The sequence below is a fragment of the Ascaphus truei genome, chromosome 11 (assembly GCF_040206685.1).
Source record: "Ascaphus truei isolate aAscTru1 chromosome 11, aAscTru1.hap1, whole genome shotgun sequence".
NCBI lineage: Eukaryota > Metazoa > Chordata > Amphibia > Anura > Ascaphidae > Ascaphus > Ascaphus truei.
Genome location: NC_134493.1, coordinates 25,278,271 through 25,300,147, shown reverse-complemented (window position 1 = coordinate 25,300,147; position 21,877 = coordinate 25,278,271). Strand labels below are relative to the sequence as shown.

General features: G+C 43.3%; 1 protein-coding gene across 14 annotated transcripts in view; it reads right to left on the bottom strand.

Moving 5' to 3' along the window:
- Positions 1 to 21,877, bottom strand: part of CLEC16A (C-type lectin domain containing 16A) — a 304,859-nt gene that overhangs the window by 232,602 nt on the left and 50,380 nt on the right. For all 14 annotated transcript variants that reach the window (XR_012787369.1, XM_075565357.1, XM_075565356.1 and 11 more), the window contains 4 exons: positions 19,778 to 19,901; positions 13,874 to 14,048; positions 12,285 to 12,338; positions 5,767 to 5,880 (listed from right to left, as the gene is read on the bottom strand). Coding sequence is in view for 13 of the 14 variants with exons in the window: in XM_075565357.1 (XP_075421472.1) it covers positions 5,767 to 5,880; positions 12,285 to 12,338; positions 13,874 to 14,048; positions 19,778 to 19,901 (467 nt within the window). In the remaining variant the exon portion in view is untranslated. The remainder of the gene's footprint in view (positions 1 to 5,766; positions 5,881 to 12,284; positions 12,339 to 13,873; positions 14,049 to 19,777; positions 19,902 to 21,877) is intronic.

Genomic DNA, 21,877 nt, shown 5'->3' with positions numbered 1-21,877 from the left:
AAGCGCAGCCTAAATCACTCGAAGAGGACATGGAAAGTTTCAACCCTCTTTGCCTCAATTCCGGCTGCTTCGAAGGTCTCCGTTACAGAACTTTTAAACCATGAAAAGAGCGTATTCATTTGGGATGGAGCTTCTTCTGAAGCACTATTTTTCACACATTCGGGACACGCTTTCATAGAGGAATTAGGGGGCAATTTCCTATTACAAAGTGCACAAGATGCTGTGCAATGTTTTGTCTTAGCTACAGCTTGTATGGGCTTAGTAGCCACTGAATCAGTAGCCCCATACTTCATTTTGTGCTCAAGGGAGACACCTGGAGCAGACATAATAAAGCAGGTAGATACACACTGACCGGTTTTCCTACTGGAAGACAATGGATCAACAATACCTTTAAAAATCAGCAGACCGGGAGGGTTTGGCTTTATCTTGGTGCCATCCCCTGTCAACCAAGCCCCCGGGAGGGGGAGGAAACTACGACAATTCCTATGCTGCCAAAAACAGACCTACCAGCACACCCTGCAACTGTGAGGAAGCCACCTCCGGGTTGGCTAAGCAGAAGCCCCAGCCTCAGACTGCTGTGGTGACCCGCAGGAGAGGACACCTTTCCGCCATGAACGCGGCAGTGTTCCCCTGGCTAGCAGCTATAAGTGTGCTGCTCCGGGGCACTCCAGGTCAAACCGCAGCGAAGTAGCTGTATAAGCGGCTGGTTAAATATATATCTGGCATCCGAGAGCATCCATGTTACCCGGAGGCAGGGACGACCAAAAATAACTGGAGGTGTTAGAGTAGAACAAGCCTTTTTAAAAATGTGTGGGTTGGGCCTACCTCGAAGTAGGAGGGGATAAACTCACATTGGTGTGCATGGTCATGGTAAAGCTAGAGAATTTTTACTTGCCGATAAATTCATTGTCAGTCTCTCCATGACACTGCATCACCATAGATTACCAAGCCACTCCAAGTCAGAGGGGAATCGCAGTGGCTGGGCAGTTACATGGCGGTAACTTGCGGTCCGAGTCCCTGCCAAAGTGCGCCACAGGTTGCCCAAAACAAAACAAAAAACAAACCTGAAATTAAAAAAATCACAACATAGGGGAGAGTACCGCCAGCTTGGTAGGACACAAAACTGAAGAAATGGGATAGAGGCACCTTATGTGGTCTGATTCAATCAGCCGACTCATGTTCTACCCCAGGCTGGGTGTGGCCTAAACCCAATGGTGATGCAAACCTTGAGCTGAGGTGGCTCCTAAAGACATGGTCAAGTCAAAAACGTCTGGAAAATGCAGTCAAAGTCATACATTGAATATAACAATCTGCAAGTGGTAATAGTCAGTCCATAATCATATGAGTATGCATAGCATCAGAGTCAAAAACAAACATATCTATCTAGAATCAGGGTGTCCTGCCAAGCACTCCCACACGTTTTGACCCTTGTCTTCAATAACGCCAGAGCTTGGTAGGACACAAGACTAAGGAAATGGGAGAAAGGAGACACCTTATGTGGTCTGATCCAATCAGCCGACTCGTGTCCTACCTCTGGCTGGACGTGGCCTAATACCCAATGGTGATGTACTGTCATGGAGACCAAATAGAAGTATGTATCCGACGCTCACTGAAATCTGTGCCCTTCATGTGAACAACTGGAAACTCACCATTGTCGTGCCCTGCCCCTCTCCATTTATTACCAGTCCCGCATGCACTCTTTCTCTCATCTCACTACTGACCATCATGCAACTAATTTACTCTGACTTCTTCCACAACTGGAGAGTATTTTTTTTATTTTCTTGTAAGTCCCTCTTAGAACCAAAAACGAACCAATGGCATTGAACTGGTAGAGAGGGTTGAATAGTGTTTTTTATCAAATCAAACAACTATAAAGTGGTTTGATGCTCCAAATCTGGGATGCCGTGATAATTATAAATGTTCTCCTCTCTAGACCTGTCCTTACTGCCCTATAAGTCCCCATTTAATATTTAATTGTAAAGTTGTTCCTACAAGGGCTACAGGAAAGCAAGACAAGGCAGAAAGCCAAAACTGGATGGAGGTTTTGGCAGAGATTCTCTTGCAAACCAGGATTCTTTGACTGAACACTGCTTCAAAACGGCAGTCCGTCCTGGGACCAATGTGAACGAATAGCAGCAGCATGTTTAACCCCTAGGAGTGCCACAGTCCCTCCGGCACATCGCGATCACATGATTGCAGAGTCACTCAGGGCAAATGAAAAAGGAGTCCTCTTCTGGCCTAGTCTGAGTGCTGAATGCAGTTTCCATTTTAAAAAGCTAGTCGAGAGCCAATCACGTAACCACTAGGTCATGGGGTCCCTGGAATGCCAGACCCCATGATGAGGTGCTTTGGTCGAGGGGAACTCAATGGGTTGAAGGAGAAAGGCACGCACTTTTTTTTTATAGGTTTGAAGCAGGGGGTCTCCAGAGCTGAACCCCATTAATTTCAGATCCAGGGACCTACTACTTCCCGAGATACAGACCTCCAAAGGGGGTGCCGGTATGTCGGAAAACTTTAAACCCGAGCCTGATGTCACGGCTTCCTATTGGCCCGCAAGGCGCAGGAGCTTTGCAACTCCATCATTGCGTGAACCCTGCTAGCCAAGCGGGGTCTGTATCTCCGGGAAGCTAAAGGCTAAACGCTCCAAATGTATTTATTTATTTTATGTCGCATACCTCTGTAATAGGCTGTGTGTAGATGAAGAACTTAAGCTTTTAATGTTCTCAGGGTAAATCACATGGCTTGGAGGGTTTTCACAATTTTAAAGTAATCTTTTAGCGATAACATTCCATCGATGGGGAAAAAAATGACATGCAGATTTGGCAATCTTTGTTGCACTAATGATAGCATCACAATCAGTTTACAAGCAGCGAAATATAAAAAAATGTAAAAAAGTAACAAGCCTATATTGGGCAGATTACACGTTTCTAAGGAAACCCCATTAATGGGGGAACCCCCCTTAAGTTATTTTATCACTTTAAATATGGAAGGATGAGCATGAACTGGACTGAAATGACTGCCCGACTGTACACGTTTGCAGAGATAGTGTCAGGACTTGCAGAGAGAGAGGGCAAACCTTGATGTGGTCTGCAAGCTTTCAAATGCTTTGGCCAAAGAATTTAACCAAGTGACCCTCACTTATCTGTTTTTCTCATAAGTATTTAACTATGCGCTTTTGTCATGTTGGGTGTAGCATTGGGGCTTTCTGTATTTTGCTTGAATGTTTAATTTGAAATAACACATGTTTACATTTAATCAACAAATGCCCCAGCACTCACAGCTAAACCATTTTGCAAGCAAAACGTTAGTCACTGCTTACCAAATCTTACATCTTAGATGTAGGTGGCCTCTTATAACCACAGTGACAGCAACAGAGATCTTGATCACGAGTCTTTGAAAGGGAGCAATGACTAGTGAGTAATTCCATCGAATTACAAATCACTGAAAATGATATTACAATGAACTAAAGATTCTTGGTAAAGTTCAACCGTTCATGTAAGCTTACACAATTATACCCTGTGTCACGAGACCGTCGCAACTCTTACGGCTAAGGCCGTGATTATACCGAAAAATGTGCGCGGCGTCGTATGGAGCAGCGCCAAAACAACAAGCACAACTACAATTAAAGTGCTCATACCACTGGCGACATCCCCCGTGCGCCGTACTGCAAAGCGGACAGCCGGGGAAGAGACTTCCAAATTTGTTTTTCTCTGGCGACGGCAGTGTCACGTGAACGGTTCAGCCAATGAGGGCAAACTGCTCACAGCCACGCCTAAAACATCAACATCTACTGAGTCCTATGGCATCAGGTGAGGCATGTGCCTAATAGTAACAAGCAATATGTAGTGAATCAGACTCTGTGCAATTTGCGAATAACCATTGACAACACATAAGGGAACATATAAAGCAGTAAAATCAGTGTGGCTCTGATGAGGAAATGGATGCTTCCAATAAAAAAAATCCAAATTGTTACACTAGTAGTATTGGTGCAACAGCCAGCCTAAGGCTGAGTCCCCAGTCTTCACTGTGGCACGTGCGCCCGGCGGGGCGGCGGTGCGTGCACAGCGCTACACCGCGATCTGCGGTCTGGGGGGAGAGGGAAGGTTTGCGACGGGAGGGGGCGTGCCTGTAGGTTTGCGGGGGCGTGGCCATGACATCCCGTGGCTGGTTCGCCCTTATTGGCCGAACCGCCGGTGGGGGCGTGGCCACGCCCCTGTCGCAGATGTCGAGGTCAAATTCTCCTGCCTCCCTGAAAACCTGTCGTGCACGGCTGGGGAAAGGTGCGCGACAAGGTAGGGACTGGGACCGGCCGGACTGTGGGGGCGTGCCTTGATAGCGCACGCCGAGCCGTGCGCTGTGGCGGTGACTGGGACCGCAGCCTGAGCCACAGTACATGCAGGCACATTTGTAATTACAATGGCAGTACTACTTAGCTGAGGCTGGAATACGAGAGAGTGTCCCCGTGTAGACTGAGGTCACTGTGCCCACGTACCCAACGTACGTTTCGCTGGGGCAGCTGTGTCAAGGGTGTAATTAGGTCAGGGAGTACTGATTGTTGCAGCCCATTGCTATCACTCATAATAGGGTGCATCGGTTGTACATATTTCATTAGTCTGTCAGTGCTTTGTTGGCTATACCTGATCCCCCCCTATTGATAGGGAAGCACAAGAGAGGGTTTTTCTTCCTTACTCTTAATATTAGGCACATACTGTACTACATCTATTATCTTAGGGTACTTTAGCAGACCAGTATAGCCCATAGACACCACTCCAATTAGCTTCATTCTACTCTAGGGTTTTCTAATTGGCTGTTGTCATGGACACTCTAACTACAGGTTTGCCCACTCGGCTATCAAAACCGATTTATGATGCTCTGATCATCCGATTCCCATAGGGTGAACACCTTATATTTTAATATAAAAACATTGCAGCTTCATTTTTTTTCTTCCAATTAAGAGTATTAACAATAAGGTTTAGAGTTATCCTATGATAGCATAATTGGAAGCTTCCACTACCCAACTTCTGCAATAGACAGTGTCCTTTCTAATAACAAGTATACACAACAGAAATCTTTTTAGAGCAAACTGCTACAAACAAGTGGACAACAGTTCAAAAAGGTTATTATAATAATCAAGCTTCTAACAGCAGTAAATAAAATATGATTTAGCTACAGACTTGCTGTCCCTGGGGCCTCTGCCACGTGCGGTCGCAGCCCCTGAAGGAGTAACGCTGCAGGGGGTCCCATTCAGAACTGAATATAGAACTGCGGGACCCTGCATCATTATGCGAGTCCTTTGCATTTATAGCCGTACAAACGTAAGCAAGGTTCTGATCCCTTAGATTGCACACGCCATCTTTCTTCTGGACACAAGGATGTGTTTGTATCCTCACTACTGCATGTGGGATCTTTCCAGTTAGGCGTGTTGATGGGGGCATCAACCTGCTCAAGAACACTATACCAGTTACCTGAAAGGTACCATGCATTGAGTAGATCAAGTGGTGTTAACATGATCTAATCTAAGTTCTCTGAGCATCGCACCCATTTGTTGATCATGGTCCCATTCAGAAGCATGGAGCACCGGCAGCTCCATCACGGCAGACACTGTCTGCAGTCCCGTGGACTTTTGCTTGTACGGCCACGGCGCCGAGGGCAGTACGTTTGGGGAGTAACATTTCGGCGAGTGTGTGTTTAATTGCAACTACTTTAAGTCGAGAAGAAAAATGCTTTTCACTATAAAATGAATAAAACATTGAGGTTATTACTTACAGAACTTCTTGGGACGCTGTGTTCTACTTTAGTTGAAAACATCGAGAGGTCGCCATTTAATATTACGTCCGCCAAAGAGTTGACCAAAGGCGCATAATGTATAATTAAAAAAACCTACATGGAAGAAAGAAAGAAAGAAAGTTAGCACGTGAAAAAAAGGCAGAAAGAGCAAAACGAGTGATTCAATTATTTGTAATATTTTGCCAATATCCAAGAAAAAGTTGCACTAACCTATGACGTATGTGGAGGGTAAAGGCTTTTTAATAGGAAAAACAGTTAGGAATTGCTCAATATTACTAAAGGGCAAAGTTTGTGTTGCTGAGATCTAAAACAATAGCTATAGATCTACTTAATTTCATAGACAGTGGTTCTAAACCTTATATCCCAAAGGAATCCTAGAGACATGAAGGTCTGGGAATAGCAATTATATGCAAATATTTAGTGGGCTTGGTTATGAATGCAATACAGAGCTGTCAAGGGCTTAAAGCTGCAGTTCAGTCTTTTTTTTTTTTACTTCAATAGTTTCATGTGGGCAATCTCTAATTCTAATCGTTGCTATAGGAACAAGCATGCTTTTAAAATATAATACAAGAAAATTGGCCTTTCAAAGTTGTTTTTTTCAAAACAGAAAATGCTAAAAGTATTTTTTCTTACTACAGAACTGATTTATTAAAAAAAACCACACATGCAGGATATTGCCTGAACTGCAGCTTTAAGCATAGGACTCACACAGCCGTGACCACTGATCTGGAGTCATACAAGCATGAACAGTGGCTGTAAAAGTTTGGTGGAATTCAAGCAAAAAAAACCCAACAAAACAAATTGATGACCCTTATCCTGTTATGGAATTATTTTTTTTTTTTACATTCTGTAGATGGTGCAGTTCCATAAGACGCCTTTCGCTGGTGTCAGAAGACCACTTATGGCCCATTCAAGTGCAAGTGTCTTTACTGTGTCTAATGTAATGGAACCCCTTATGGCCCCATATCACTTGCTGGCGACACTAGTAGGATCTTACAGGTTCAATTATGCAGTGTAAGGCCGCGGCCAGGCTGGGAGCAAGCGTGCTCAGCGCCACCCTGGACGAGGCCTAAGATCAAAGATGATGGGTGGGGAGGGGGGGGGGGGGGTATTTGTGCTGTTGACAGCAGTACAGTTATTAATGATGAATCACAAGACACTGAAGCCTTGTTTATATTTCAAGTCACAAATCCAAATTAACTACTTTCTAGCTCATGAGGACAAACTAAGGACATTGCAGTAATTTTATTTTTGATTTTATTTTCTTGAGGCTTCATTTTATTTATATATATATATAAAAATAAAATAAAAAGGAAGGCTTAGGATGCCTCTAAGTGCATTTTTCAGCGGATCTATTGAAATGCCCTTAATTTGCCAGCAAGCTTTGCTTCTTCAGGGGTTTATTAGGTCAATTCGTGTATAAACTTAAATGCCTGGAGGGCGTCAGGATGATACACATTTATTTATTTTAAAGCAAAGCTCTGAATGGGACGAACTCCAAGTGCTGAAAGCCATTCCAGTAATCCAGAGATCAATAAAGCCCCATGTGTTAAGGGTTAAGGGTTAAGGCGTTAGCATGAATAATGGAAAAATATATACCTGATTTGGTGGGGAGCAGTTTATTCTTTGAAACTGTTTATTTCTACAAGGGCATTAACCTCTTATGTGGCGTAAGACTGTAGGTCCCTCAAGCACAGTAGCAGCTAAAGTGGTCTAAATTTCAAGGTCAAATTACGATAAAGGGACATCAGAAATTGTATAAATAAACTTGTTTATTTATTATTTTAACTCCTGCAATTAGATTTTGTATTTTATTTTTTTTGAGTATTAAAAAAAAAATACAAAAAGGAGGTTACATATCCTACTGCAGCCTTTTCCATGGCACGGAGGAATGCCAGCTTACATTTATTGTCTCCCCTCAAAACAGGTCTCCTGCCCGGTTTCCTCTTTGTTCACCAAAAGAAATTCAAATATTTATACTATAGGGTAGCTCAAGTGGAGTTGCTGGGGAGACTTCGCAAGCCATGTGGGTTATCATTTGACATCACCCACCGAGGTACAAAATACATACTTTGTGCAAAACCTGAAAACATCTCTAAGATAAATCAGTTCAATTGCAATGAAGGGATACATGTTTTTATTTATTTAAAAGCCCTGCTAGATTAATTGTAAATGGAGATTTAATGCAACATTGTACATTCCATTTGGGAAGTCTAGATATTGCCCAGAAAACAAACAAGTTAAAGGAGCAAGTCAAGTCATTGATTTCTCTTTTTCGGCAAAGTGTTTTTATTTTTGGTTTTTATAAAACATCCGATTGAAGCAGATGAAGCAGCTGAACCCCATTAATTTATTTCAGCTCTGGGGACACCCCGACTCCAGAGATACTTACCTCTGAAGGGACTGTCAGTATCCCGCTGCTTTTTAAAGCTACCATGTCACATCGGCCAATAGGAAGCTGCAACGATGAGGTCACGGCTTTCAATTGGCCCGCAGGGCGCGAAAGCGTTGAAAATCAGCGATTACGTGATCTATGGAAGCTGAGCAGAGTGGCTACCGGCACATACTACGGAGGTAAGTATCTCCAGGAGCAGGGGGTGCGGAAATTAAACGGGGTTCAGCTGTGGAGACCCCCTGCTCTGACACAATGTAAAGCAACAAAAAACTTAATATATACATATACCAAAAATAAATAAATCAGGGGCTTGGATTGCCGTTTTAAATGGTAGTATAGCTATACATTAAATGATATAGATATAGATATCCTACAAAGCAGCTTCTCCTCCGAGATGATTAAGATCACTATATGGATTCTTTAGTTCGTGTGATGTCCTGTCCTCCCTGGAAAATCTGTCCCGTCAGTAAAGGTATCACTATTAAGGTTTGATCAACATGACAAAGTTAGATAGGTACTCGAAAAATCAGGTAGGTGGAAAAATGTAGACGAGGCCAGAGTTTATCAAATGGGGTTATTAAAGGAATAGAAACCGTGTAATTCCAAGTAGCTATAGCCAGGTTGTTCGCTCAGATAATGCGGGTGTAAGAAAGAAGCCTATAGTCAGGTCCAACAAGACTATCAGATTACAAGCACAAGCTTCAAAATGTAACTCCTGTCCCCGAGGCCAGAGTAATACAATGAGCTCTGTGTTCTAACACTGTGGTCATCCAAATCAGGGGTGCACAATCTTTTCCCCCTGCACCCCCTGACCGCTCTCCTCCCCGGCTCCGGTGTCAAATGATGCTGCAGGGCCATGTGATGTCACGTTGCCACCGCACGCCGGGTTACCATGGAAGCCAAAGTATGTTAGTTACAGAGGCATCGCGCTGTCCATCGGCATTTAATTTAAATACCTTGGGGGAGAGCGTGGGCCCTCTGTAACTGCCGCACCCAAACAACCCCCCCACCCCCCCCCCCCCCAGAACATCTCCAGTTTGCGCATCCCTGATCCAAGTAATTAATGGTAATCCCCAAAAGCCTTCCACGTTTCACGCCGGCAGCTCTTCAACAGTCTGTGGCTTTTCTACGGCGGTCAGGAAATAGGTTTCTGTAGCAGTCTAAGATCAGTTGAAATTGTGCAATACGGGCATACCCCACATTAACATACGCAATGGGACCGGAGCATGTATGTAAAGCGAAAATGTACTTAAAGTGAAGCACGACCTTTTTTCACTTATTGATGCATGTACTGTACTGCAATCCTCATTTACGTGCATAACTGATGTAAATAACGCATTTGTAACAGGCTCTATAGACTCCCCGCTTGCGCACAGCTTCGGTACAGGTAGGGAGCCGGTATTGCTGTTCGGGACGTGCTTGCTTGAGCTGCCGTTTGCCTATTGAGCGAGATGTACTTACTCGCGAGTGTACTTAAAGTGAGTGTACTTAAACCGGGGTATGCCTGTAATAAAGGACTAGTTGAAAAGTAGGAGATACCTTTTTTAATTGGATTAATAAAATTTCTCTTGAAAGCATGTCTGAAATATATGCCCTCAGTTTAGTACTGATCATTAAAATATATTTTGCTTTTCCAAAAAAAGGTATTGCCTACTACTCACTCATTTCAGCGAAAGTGATTTTTACACCCAGTTGCACCGTTTCAAATTCACACTATACTTGCCTCCACTGCCTCCGCTGGGCAGACATGCCATGAATCCACCACCCTTTTTAACGGAGCACCACTTCCTCACATTTTTCTCGAGCCGGTCACCCTATAGTTTGAGCATGACCTCTTGTTCTAGTACTCCTCTTTCTAAAATATGCTACCCTTCTCCACCTTATTGATAACCATTTTGACATTCCTCAAGGGTAACATATCCCGCTCTTCTTTATATCCTTACACCTCAACATGCTGAATAGTATAGCTAATAAAGTATTGTAGTCTTTCAGACTATTATGGACCTTGAAATGGTTCACAATTAGGCAAGATTAAATCATAATAATAAAAAAAATAGCGTTTTTTTTTTGTTGGTTTTTTTACATTGGACGCTTTGCTCCTACTAAAAATGAAAACTAGAGATACCACTCGAAAAACAAAATTCATATACAAATCTCATTGTACACATTGGGCTAGAGTCAAACTTGTCTCAAACATTCATATCGAAACCGTATTCCTACGAAATCTTCTGGCTGGGCTCCTCCAAAACCAAACCATCTCAAACTGTTCCTTCACAAATACACAGGCGCAGATGTGGCCAACTGTATATCACTCGCATGGTTATTCAAGGAACAAACAGATCATTGACAAAACAGGGTCTTTGCCTGAAGCTGGTTTATTCCATGGCCTGCATGCACTTTGGAGAAAGTCCTTACATTATCTTTTTATACGGGGGATTTTACACTGAAGGGACATTTTAACCGTGTGTTACAACTGCATCTTCCCAGCAAATAACAGAATACATCTAACACCTTTTTAATTTAAATGTTTTTAATCTCCTTAGTTTTGTTTCCACAATGGACTGTTTTTGTGGGGTATGTACGAGGCCTTTATTTGTCCCAGGGAAAATAAAAAATGTTTATTTCTAATACGGCTATTCCAACAAGTACGGAAAAGAACGAAGCTTTAGCCAATATTAACCATGTTGCATGACTTTCTCCATCACTTCCCAAACAAGTTTTACAGGCTGTACTTTGGAATGGAACAACGGTCACAGCTTACATCCGGTCCATCATTTTTTCCAGTAACTCAATCTGTGCTTTAAAATGTAGAATATACCATGCTAAGTATATGACTTCACCCCTCCACCCACCCATCGTGTTACTCACTTTGCACTCATGTTGAACATTGCGAGTTTATTTTATTTATAAAATGTTTTACCAGGAAGTAATACACTGAGAGTTACCTCTTGTTTTTAAGTATGTCCTAGCCAGAGTTATGATGACAAATACATGGTTACATTAAGTGAGCAGGGTTATACATTATATACAAGACATTGCATGCACAGTGAGAGATAATATATATTATAGGCGTATGAAACTGTTACAGACCAGATTAAAATTAGAGACCGCTTTAGTTTAGAAAGAACTTAGACTGGTGGTGGCTGTGAGAGTCTCCGGTAGATTGTTCCAGTTGTGGGGTGCACGGCAAGAGTGGCGGCCAGAAACTTTGCTGAACTTTGGGACCATGAACAGTCTTTTGGAGTCAGATCTCAAATGATAAGTGCTGCATGTGGTAGGGGTGAGGAGCTTGTTCAGATGGATGGGTAGCTTACCCAGAAAGTATTTGAAGGCAAGACAGGAAAGATGAACTTTGCGCCTAGACTCAAGTGATGACCAATCTAATTTTTGAGCATTTCGCAGTGATGTGTGTTAGTTGCATTGGAGGACAAAGCGGCATATTGAGTTGTAGAGGGTATCAAGTTTGCCAAGTTGAGTTTGGGGTGCCGTGCTATATACTATATCCCCATAGTCTATAATTGGCATCAGAATCCGTTGTGCGATGCACTTCCTGACCAGCTGGCTTAGGGAGGATGTGTTAACTTTTACTCTCAGAACTCATGCCCAAGTAGTTGATTGCAGCTACTATATAATAACAGCACACACACATATATATATATATATATATATATATATATATATATTTTTTTTTTTAAATTAACACCAAGTCAGGCCTTGACACCTACAGTGCCTTATTAAAGACTCTTGAAGGCCTAAAATTGTCAACTCCTGCATGCACCATCAATAAATGGCACAACCTTTGCACCGAACTGGAAAGTTTAATCTACTCATTTGGACTGTGGGTCCTATCTAAGAGAGCGGCCTTCCATTTTTTTTTTTAATGCTGGTGCAATATTCTGCAGTTTGGCCATAATGCTGATGGATATGGACCTTCTCCGATGCTTATATTTTTACCCTTCATTCTAGCTCAATTTGTGTTCTGGCTACTGGATAATAGAATTACCAATAAATGTATAGCATTGACATGTCATTCTTATTATGGGCATCGTATAGAAATACAACATTATCTCACGTGTGGTAAATGAAAGGTTTAAGTACATACCTGGGACAACAGATACAGGGACACTTGAGGACTTATTCGTGGGTGGTCTTCTGGCTAAAGCAAGAAATACATACAGTATTAGAATATATAAATGATTGAGAAGTACAAAAGTAAAGAAAGCAGAGAGTTTGCACAGCACACTTGAAAACAGAAATATGCTACGTGTTTATTATTGTTATTATTAAGTCCAAGTGTAGGTCCACTAAGGAAATAAATGTCCCTACATTGGATTCCAGGTGAATTACTTTATATTAAAAGAGCAACTGTCTGCTCTTAAACTATATTCAACTTCCAGTTGCCAAACAGATCAATAATTGATGTTATTAGCCATTTGCGATTAGATCCCTGGCAAGAAGCTGTTGCCAATATTTGCCCATTATGGAAAATCTCTGGAGTAGGCCGTTTTCAGGAACAGATGTGTGAGCAACACACACACACACACACTAAAAATAGATCATTTGCAAACCTAAAACAGTATACATCTATGAATATCATTTATTCAGATAAACAAATGTTAAGCAAAATAATTATTCAGATTTGATCCTGCAGGAACAAAATTTTTATCAGAGGGGGATCTGTAAGGCCTGCTGAAGATCCATTTTGAACACAACCTTTATTTCACAGTATTAAAGCAACAATCCTCCCAAAAACCTATGTTTTTTAGTGTGACATTATTATTTGTTTTTTAATAAAATCATGATTATCTTAATCTCCAACTTCTAAGGTTACAATGTACAGTGGTAATGTTTAGACTGCACTGGGCCCAGGGGAGAGCTCTATTGTAACCTCACGAATACGTAATATTTCAAATACTTCGATCTAGGCTGAACGAGCAGCTCAGTGAGTCAAGACTGATAATGACACTGAGTGTGAAGCAGGAGAGTCTGGTTCTAAACCCGGTGTCAGCTCCTTGTGACCTTGGGCAAGTCACTTTATCTCCCTGTGCCGCAGGCACTAAAAACAGATTGTAAGCTCTACAGGACAGCAGCTCGCATCTGCAAAAATTATATGTATAGCGTGGTCAGCACAACTACTACTAAAAACAATTAGTATTCTCCCGAACATCTGGTATTCTTTTTATCTTTATTTGGAAAGGTCAAGGTTTAAGGACGTCTTAAAAAGTACAAAAATACAAATCCAAAAAGTGGCATACAAACCAGACTATAGCATGTGCCAGCAACTTACGGCACCCATATCTTAGCAAGATCCTACTCATTTCAATGTTTATTATCGTTTGCGCTACACATCGATTTTCTGCTGTGAATTCGAAGACTGTATGTGTTGGCGACAAAGGCCCAGATCGGCTAAGCTTTAGCACGCCTCTGCTCCGATTCATTGGAAATGGGAATAAAGGCGTGCCAAGGCTTAGCACCCTTCTGTGGCTCACGGTCAAAGAGTGACAATACATTGAACCACCAAGAGTGATTTGTTAAGCTAATCTCTTTCTTGATGGATGAATTAGAATGCCTCATGCCTGACAATGCCGAGTTATGTGATTACCATTACATTGTACAGATAAAATACTATTGAGGTCAACTACAAAGGAAGGAATTCAAACATCGCAAAAAGGAAATGTATTTTCGCCTTACCTGTTCTTGATTTACCAACGAATATACATAAAGAGGGAGCAGTAGTCTATTTAGCAGATGGTCTGTGAGGACATCGTTTAAGAATTCACAGTTGATGGTTAGGATATCGTTCAGGTAGTGCAAGTGATCCAGATGTTCCGTTACTAAATTGCTTAGCTTTGCCCGGTTCTTGTGCCTGGAAGAGAGCATTACGGACAATGAAACAATGAACAAGATACTGCGTTTCTATTTATTCTCTTGAATGTACTTTCGTTAAAGTGAAAAAGTTCAAGAGAACAACCCTTAAAAAACCATTTATTTTTAATTTGTTATAGATACACACTCTGTTGTCCCTCTCCTTCATATTCTATGCGAATCATGGAGATAAGACATGGAACTGAAAGAAAAAAGTCAGTATTTTTTTCAACAGTATCATTGCTCATAATGTAATTTTTTTCTTCTGCTGCAATACATTTGATGCACTAAACCGTGTTTTTTCTCTTCTGATTGCACAAGCCATGTGCCCAAGTCTGCTGCTCCACGTAACAATGGTTTTTCAGACAAAAGGTGACACATTGTGTGCTCATTTGCATGTCATTTCCCAGAATCCCTTGCTGCAGTGGGTGCACTGTATGCTGGGGATAACGGTGAAAGACAGGGTTGCAGACGTGCCTAAGGCCTGGGACATGGTGCAGGGAGCGGTGCTGGGCAGCGCTGACGCTCATGCTCAGCTGCTCACGCAGGAGATTTTTCTTGTCCCTGCATGAGCGTCAACGAGCGCGCTTGTGTGCAGGGTGGGAGCCGGGCGGGAGGCGGGCCTGGAGGCGGATCGGGAGGTGGGGCTAGGGCACCACGTCACGGCGCCGACGTCACGGGCTGCCACTGGCTTGTGGCAGTCACGTGACCGGCCCTGCGCTTGCATGAGCGGCAAAATTTAAACTTGCCTGTCGCCTGCATTTCCACATTTCGCCTGCGGAAGCGCCGTCTAAAGCCGCGCTGATAGGGATAATGTTTCCCCTCAGCGCACCTCAGCACGGTCTTATTGACCATGTCCGAGGCCTAAGACATGTGAATGTGCTCACAAGTGATCTTTTTATTTGAGAAATATCTATATCTATATCAAAACTGAAAAATTGTCTGTCTGTGGGTTGTTTCCGATTGGCCTGCGGGGTGGGGTAACGTCACAAACAGTGCTAAGCACGCCCTCACACGCTCAGCCTCCTCACACCGAGTGCCCCTCTGACCGAGAGAGACACGCCGTGCAGCCCGATAATTTACCCTCCTCAGAGATGTCTCCTCATCCGAGCCGCTCCTCACCTCAAAAGCCCCGCCGCCTCACACCCTCCACAACCGCCGCTCCTCTGCTCAAGCCCCCCCCACCCCTCACACAGCACCGCTCCTCTGCTCAAGCCCCCTCCCCCACCGCCGCTCCTCTGCTCAAGGCCCCCCCGCCTCACACACCGCCGCTCCTCTCATCAAGCCCCCCCGACTCACACCGCCACTCCTCTGCTCAAGCCCTCCCCACCCCTCACACACCACCGCTCATCAAGCCGCCCCACACACCGCCGCTCCTCTCAACAAGCTCCCCGCCCTGCCTCTCACACCGCCGCTCCTCTGATCACCCACCCAGTCACTGCCTCTCACCCAACCACCCAGTCACTGCCTCTCACCCAACCACCCAGTCACTGCCTCTCACCCAACCACCCAGTCAGTGCCTCTCACCCAACCACCCAGTCACTGCCTCTCACCCAACCACCCAGTCACTGCCTCTCACCCAACCACCCAGTCACGGCCTCTCACCCAACCATCCAGTCACGGCCTCTCACCCAACCACCCAGTCACGGCCTCTCACCCAACCACCCAGTCACGGCCTCTCACCACCCACCCAGTCACGGCCTCTCACCCACCCAGTCACTGCCTCTCACCCAACCACCCAGTCACGGCCTCTCACCCAACCACCCAGTCACGGCCTCTCACCCAACCACCCAGTCACGGCCTCTCACCCAACCACCCAGTCACGGCCTCTCACCCACCGTCACGCACCCACCCAGTCACTGCCTGCTTCCCACCCAGTCACTGCCTAACCCACACAACGCCTCCCATACCCGGGACGCATTATCCGACACCGGGACGCATTATCCGACACCGGGACGCATTATCCGACACCCGGGACGCATTATCCGACACCGGGACGCATTATCCGACACCGGGACGCATTATCCGACACCGGGACGCATTATCCGACACCGGGACGCATTATCCGACACCGGGACGCATTATCCGACACCGGGGGCGCATTATCCGACACCGGGACGCATTATCCGACACCGGGATGCATTATCCGACACCGGGACGCATTATCCGACACCGGGACGCATTATCCGACAACGGGACGCATTATCCGACACCGGGACGCATTATCCGACACCGGGACGCATTATCCGACACCGGGACGCATTATCCGACACTGGGACGCATTATCCGACACCGGGGGCGCATTATTCAACACCGGGACGCGTCCCAACACCGGGACGCATTATCCGACACCGGGACGCATTATCCGACACCGGGACGCATTATCCGACACTGGGACGCATTATCCGACACGGGGACGCATTATCCGACACCGGGGTGCATTATCCGACACCGGGGGCGCATTATTCGACACCGGGGGCGCATTATCCGACACCGGGGGCGCATTATCCGACACCGGGACGCATTATCCGACACCGGGACGCATTATCCGACACCGGGACGCATTATCCGACGTTCATTAACATGGGATTGGCATTCTGACTTTTTACTACCTGCCGGCAGTTTGCGGAACGGATTCTGTCGGATAACTGAGGACCGCCTGTACTAGAGTGACAACAAAAAAAAACACTCCCCCATTAAAAGTCCCTTAAGGATTGCAATTTGTAATTAATAGCAAAAGTAACAAAAGCCGTTAAATGTTTGCCTTTAGCATCGTTAGAATCGTTTAAGGCAGCCAATTAGATTGTTACCGTAAATTATTTACAAACTGTTGTTTTTATGTCCGGCTATGTGAGATTGCACCTTTAAGTCCCAGGACATTTTCCACTTACTCTATGATATCAAACACACCAGAAGCGGTTTCACATCCTTTCGCACTATCCTTTCCCACTCGACCGCATCGCCTATTAATTTAACCAAATTACATTCACTTTAATGGATTGTTTCAGAATATGGATTACGCTACCACTCCAATCACTCAAGCACAACAAGCAAAGTTTCAATTAGTGCATTAGAAGGCTCCGACAGAGGCCAGTGACCCTGGAGAAGCTGTGAATAATTCATGCAATCCAATTAAGAGGCAGTCATACGGTCATTCAGAATGTAAGCGTTTAAAGGCATCAGGATTAAGTACTTGTTTATAAAGTACAAAATCAACACGATGGGGGGGGGGGGGGGGTGATTTAAAACTGACTGCAAATAAAACAAAATTGAAAGCTCCCTGCATGCAGAGGGCATTTGACACGAAAGATAAACAAAGATATTCATTGATAAATTATTATAGCTCAACACTGCTGCAAAAATTCAGCAGCCTATGTACAGACTACGGTATTAATGGCCCATCTATTAGAGAACCTTATTAGCCTGCATTTTTCCAGATGCATCAATTATAAAAAGCATTCAGCTTTTATGCCTATTTATGGTTATATGGTGAAATTCACTGTAAGTAAATAGGACTGGGCAAGAATAGTGTTATGAATTGGCATACGACCTCAAAAAGTACTGCTATTAAATATGGTTAACTGTGGGTACAAATACTGTAATTCTAAGCAGTATCTCCCAGTGAAATGTTAATTGCTCACTAAATAATTTAACTGGTGTTAAAACTCAGAGCCAGAAATTTTTATAGCAATACAAATTCTGAAGTCTAAAATATATACGAGTTTGATGAAGTGTAGGAAATACAGACATTGCTATGTAAAAGTTATTTCTTAGAATAATACATTAGACATTAATATGTGCCCCCCCGCCCCCCCCCCCCCCCCCCACAAGTAAGATGATGGGCCTCTATATGAAGCTCAGCAAGACAAAAGTGATGTTGAAAAAAAAATGTGCCAACTCTACAAAGATAGAAATAAATGGAATAGAAAACAAAGTCTACCATGGCCAATAAGTATCAAACGGATGGAAACCTTTTGAATGAAATAAAACAGGAGAATGGAGATGGGATGGATCTCATTTGGAGGAAACAAGACAATATTGAAAGGGAGCCTTTTGCTGTGGCTCAAAAGGAAAGTGTTTTACTAGTAGAGTATATCCTGCAAGTGTTCACATCCGGCTAGGAAACTTGGGCCCTAAATGCATAGATAATTCACTAGCTTCAGACAAATACTGTACAGTACAGAGTTGTAGGCAGGGTATTACCTGAAGAGACAGGAAAAAGAATGTATGGGTCTGTCACAAAGGTCTGTCACATCTTTTTACACGGGTGAATAAATTTAAATAGCAGAGGGCAGGATGTATAGCAAAAAATATATATAAATAAATTTAGAAAAAGGCCATTTCTGGAAAAGTATGCTACTCTACTGGATTCCAAGGATATCAAAAGACCAAGGTGACGACCAAAAGTAAGATGGGACAATGAAATCAGAAAATGTGTGGGAGCAATATGGAAACAGAGAAGCTTGCAACCACAATACCAGGAAAAAGGGAGACCAAAAAGCGCACCAGCACAAACGGAGCAGGAAGAAACCAGGACAAAAAAATGATTAAAAGGGCACTTTAATGTGGCAAAAGACCCATCCAATACATTTCGAACGCCCTTTTAATCATTTTTTTGTCCTGGTTTCTTCCTGCTCCGTTTGTGCTGGTGCGCTTTTTGGTCTCCCTTTTCCCTGTATTGCATTGAGTAGCTGCACAGCCTGCCTGCCTGCCCTACCAGGATGTGAGTATTTGCATATTTTTCAGGGGAACCTGCCAATGAGACTGATGGTGAGTGGGTTGCACCACACACCACCTGTCTTCAGGAGGATAGTACCCATTATATGACACAATAGGTACTATATCAATTGTTAGTACCCTGGTACAGTGGTCTGGCTTATTATCATTTTGAGATATACCTGCATTTGAGCGCTTCAGCTATTTTCCATACAACCACAATACCAGCAAGATATTTAGGGAGGTCCTCATCCAACAGTGGCTCGACATGAGGATTAGATGTACAGGCATACCCCGCATTAACGTACGCAATGGGACCGAGCATGTATGTAAAGCGAAAATGTATTTAAAGTGAAGCACTACCTTTTTTCCACTTATTGAGGCATGTACTGTACTGCAATCATCATATAGATGCAGAATTGATGTAAATAACGCATGTGTAACAGGCTCTATAATCTCCCCGCTTGAGCACAGCTTCGATGCTGGTATTATTGTTCAGGACGTGCTGACAGGCGCATGCGCAAGCTGCCATTTGCCTATTGGGCGATGTGTCCTTACTCGCGAGTGTACTTAAAGTGAGTGTCCTTAAACCGGGGTATGTATGTTGAATTAGGTTATATAAAAATATCACTGTATAATACACTGATCATGGAACATACAGATGTTACTGTAAAGACGTAGAAATGTATTATGAAAGAACAGTAAGATATGCAACACCAGAAACATTTGTTGAGAGGCATAGAGGTGAGCGCGGTTTGAATACCATGTCTTTGTGACCTTGGACCATGGAGATGAGACATGGAACTGAAAGAAGAGACAGTATTTTCTGCCTTTACTTTTACCTCTATTGCCCTGTGCTTCAGGTACCAAACACTAGACTAAGGTCCATGGGCCCGAATCTATGCCTATGCACAGCACAGAATATGTAGTATTCTAACAATTGTATACAGTTTTAGATCATATACTATATGTGTAGTGAAATCAGATGTGATAAAGTAATTTAACAGTACTTACTCTTCATCAGTCTCCACACACTTATCAAGCTCGATCACGTGGATCCCAATGAACCAAACCAGGTTGGAGAAATAGGGGACAGCGGTTTTATCTCTAATATAGTGCAACATAGGTTGGTTGTCCACTAAGAAAACAAAGGAAAGGCGTTAGCAAATCAAAAACGTGACAACACAAACAGAAATCCAGCACTTTACAAAGGAAAACTATCTTTACAAACCATGCAAAAGCACAGAGTTCCACGGGGTTTATTTCACCAATTCCATTAAACTAATGGGATGTGCATTTGTGTGCATTTGTAAGGTCAGCAGCATGTTTAATGTTTACGGCTTACCCGTAAATGTCTACCAATATCTCTTCATTTTATTGGCTTCCTCCAATTAAAATGTTACGGTCACATCATTGAGACGAGGCAGCGTGTGTGCATTTTGGGAAAGTTTAACAATATTAACCAGGTAATGGGGATCTTGCAATTCAACCTTTCTGGCACCAAACATGCACATATTACAATCCAGTACACATGTGCATGTATATACACTAAATCATTTCTATTAACAGGGATTTGTGTTACCAATTTACTGCCACAAGTCATTTACAGTGTAAGGAAGACATGTATTTTACCCCTCATGAAATATTATCCAATGCTGTCTCACTGGAGGTTTTTGTTTGCTTTTCTTTGGATCAACGTAAATAGAAATATAGGGATGAGTATCTCATGCGACTAAAATGAACATGGGTTGAGCTTGTTTGACATATGGGCTATTTTCCATCCCCATTTACTATGTAAACTATATTACTTCCATGGACCAAAACAAATCTACTGAAATAGGAAAAGAGGGACAGAAGGAAGAATTATTTGTCTAGTACAGTATACAACTACTTGCTGCTCATAGACATAAGACTTCTATGTGCACAGTTGTAATTTGGAAAGGAGTAACTAAGAAAAGGTGTAAGACACAGAAAGATGAATTTATACACTGATAGGTCTTAAGCGGAGATAAATGTGCAATCTCTAATGGGTGCATCATTTAACCCAGCTATACTGTGGTTGACAAACTGAATAACTGGATCATAAACCATCTTCTCCTAGGAGTGTGTGCAGGCTGTTTTGTAATCTATTGTACCTCGTTTTCAAGCTCTACTACCTGTATCCCAATAAACCTAACTTAATTGCAGAAATAAGGGGCGGCTGTTTTATCTTAATGTATGAATATGGGCACTTCATATACAACAAAATCTTAAACCCCAATCATTTTCCCACAGCTCATGGTCTGCCACCCCCTACAGTTCTCCTCCAATTTACTTCCCAGAAAAGAGAGAAAGCTGTTCTTCCCGATAAATTATTTTGTCATAGCCTCTCCATGACAGTACATCGCCATTGGGTAATAGGACGCTCTCAGCTGGAGGTAGGACACAATCAGCTGACTGGACAGGACAGTATAATGGTGACACCTCTCTCGTATTCCTTCAATTGTACGTGTAAGCAAGCCTTTGCAATATAAAAGTATAGGAGAGAAACAAAAAGACAGAGACCCACAGACCGTAACCAATTATGCACGGTCATGGAGAAGCTACAAGAAAGACAAAAAAAATTCTCCTTTTTCTTAGGTCTCCATGACAGTGCATCCATCACATTAAGGGCATCCCAAAGCAGTCCCAAGACAAGGAGAGGTGAAGAAGATTATTGCAGAACTGCCTGAATGACTTTCCTCCTGAAGCTGGCTTACTCTAAAGACAATACATCCAATTTGTAGTGTTAATAAGTGTGTGTAGGGTGACCGCCTTTCATAACTGTTAAGATGTGGCTTGCTCTTTCAAATGTCTATGATGCCCTCATTGCCCATGTAGAGTGGGCCCTAATCGATATTGGAATGTCTTCATTCTTACTCAGATAACATTCCTGGATCGTTGTCCTAATCAACTTCTGCTGGGTTGGAATGCCGAATCCCTCCCCCACCCCCACAATTAGGTTCAGAAAGGAGAACAAACAAGCTTCTGGACTTTCATACTTTAGTTCTTTGAATATACATTTTTAGTGGTCTTGCCACATAAACCGTTTGGAACTTCCAAATGAATTTTTGGATTTGAGCAGAATTAAGGAAC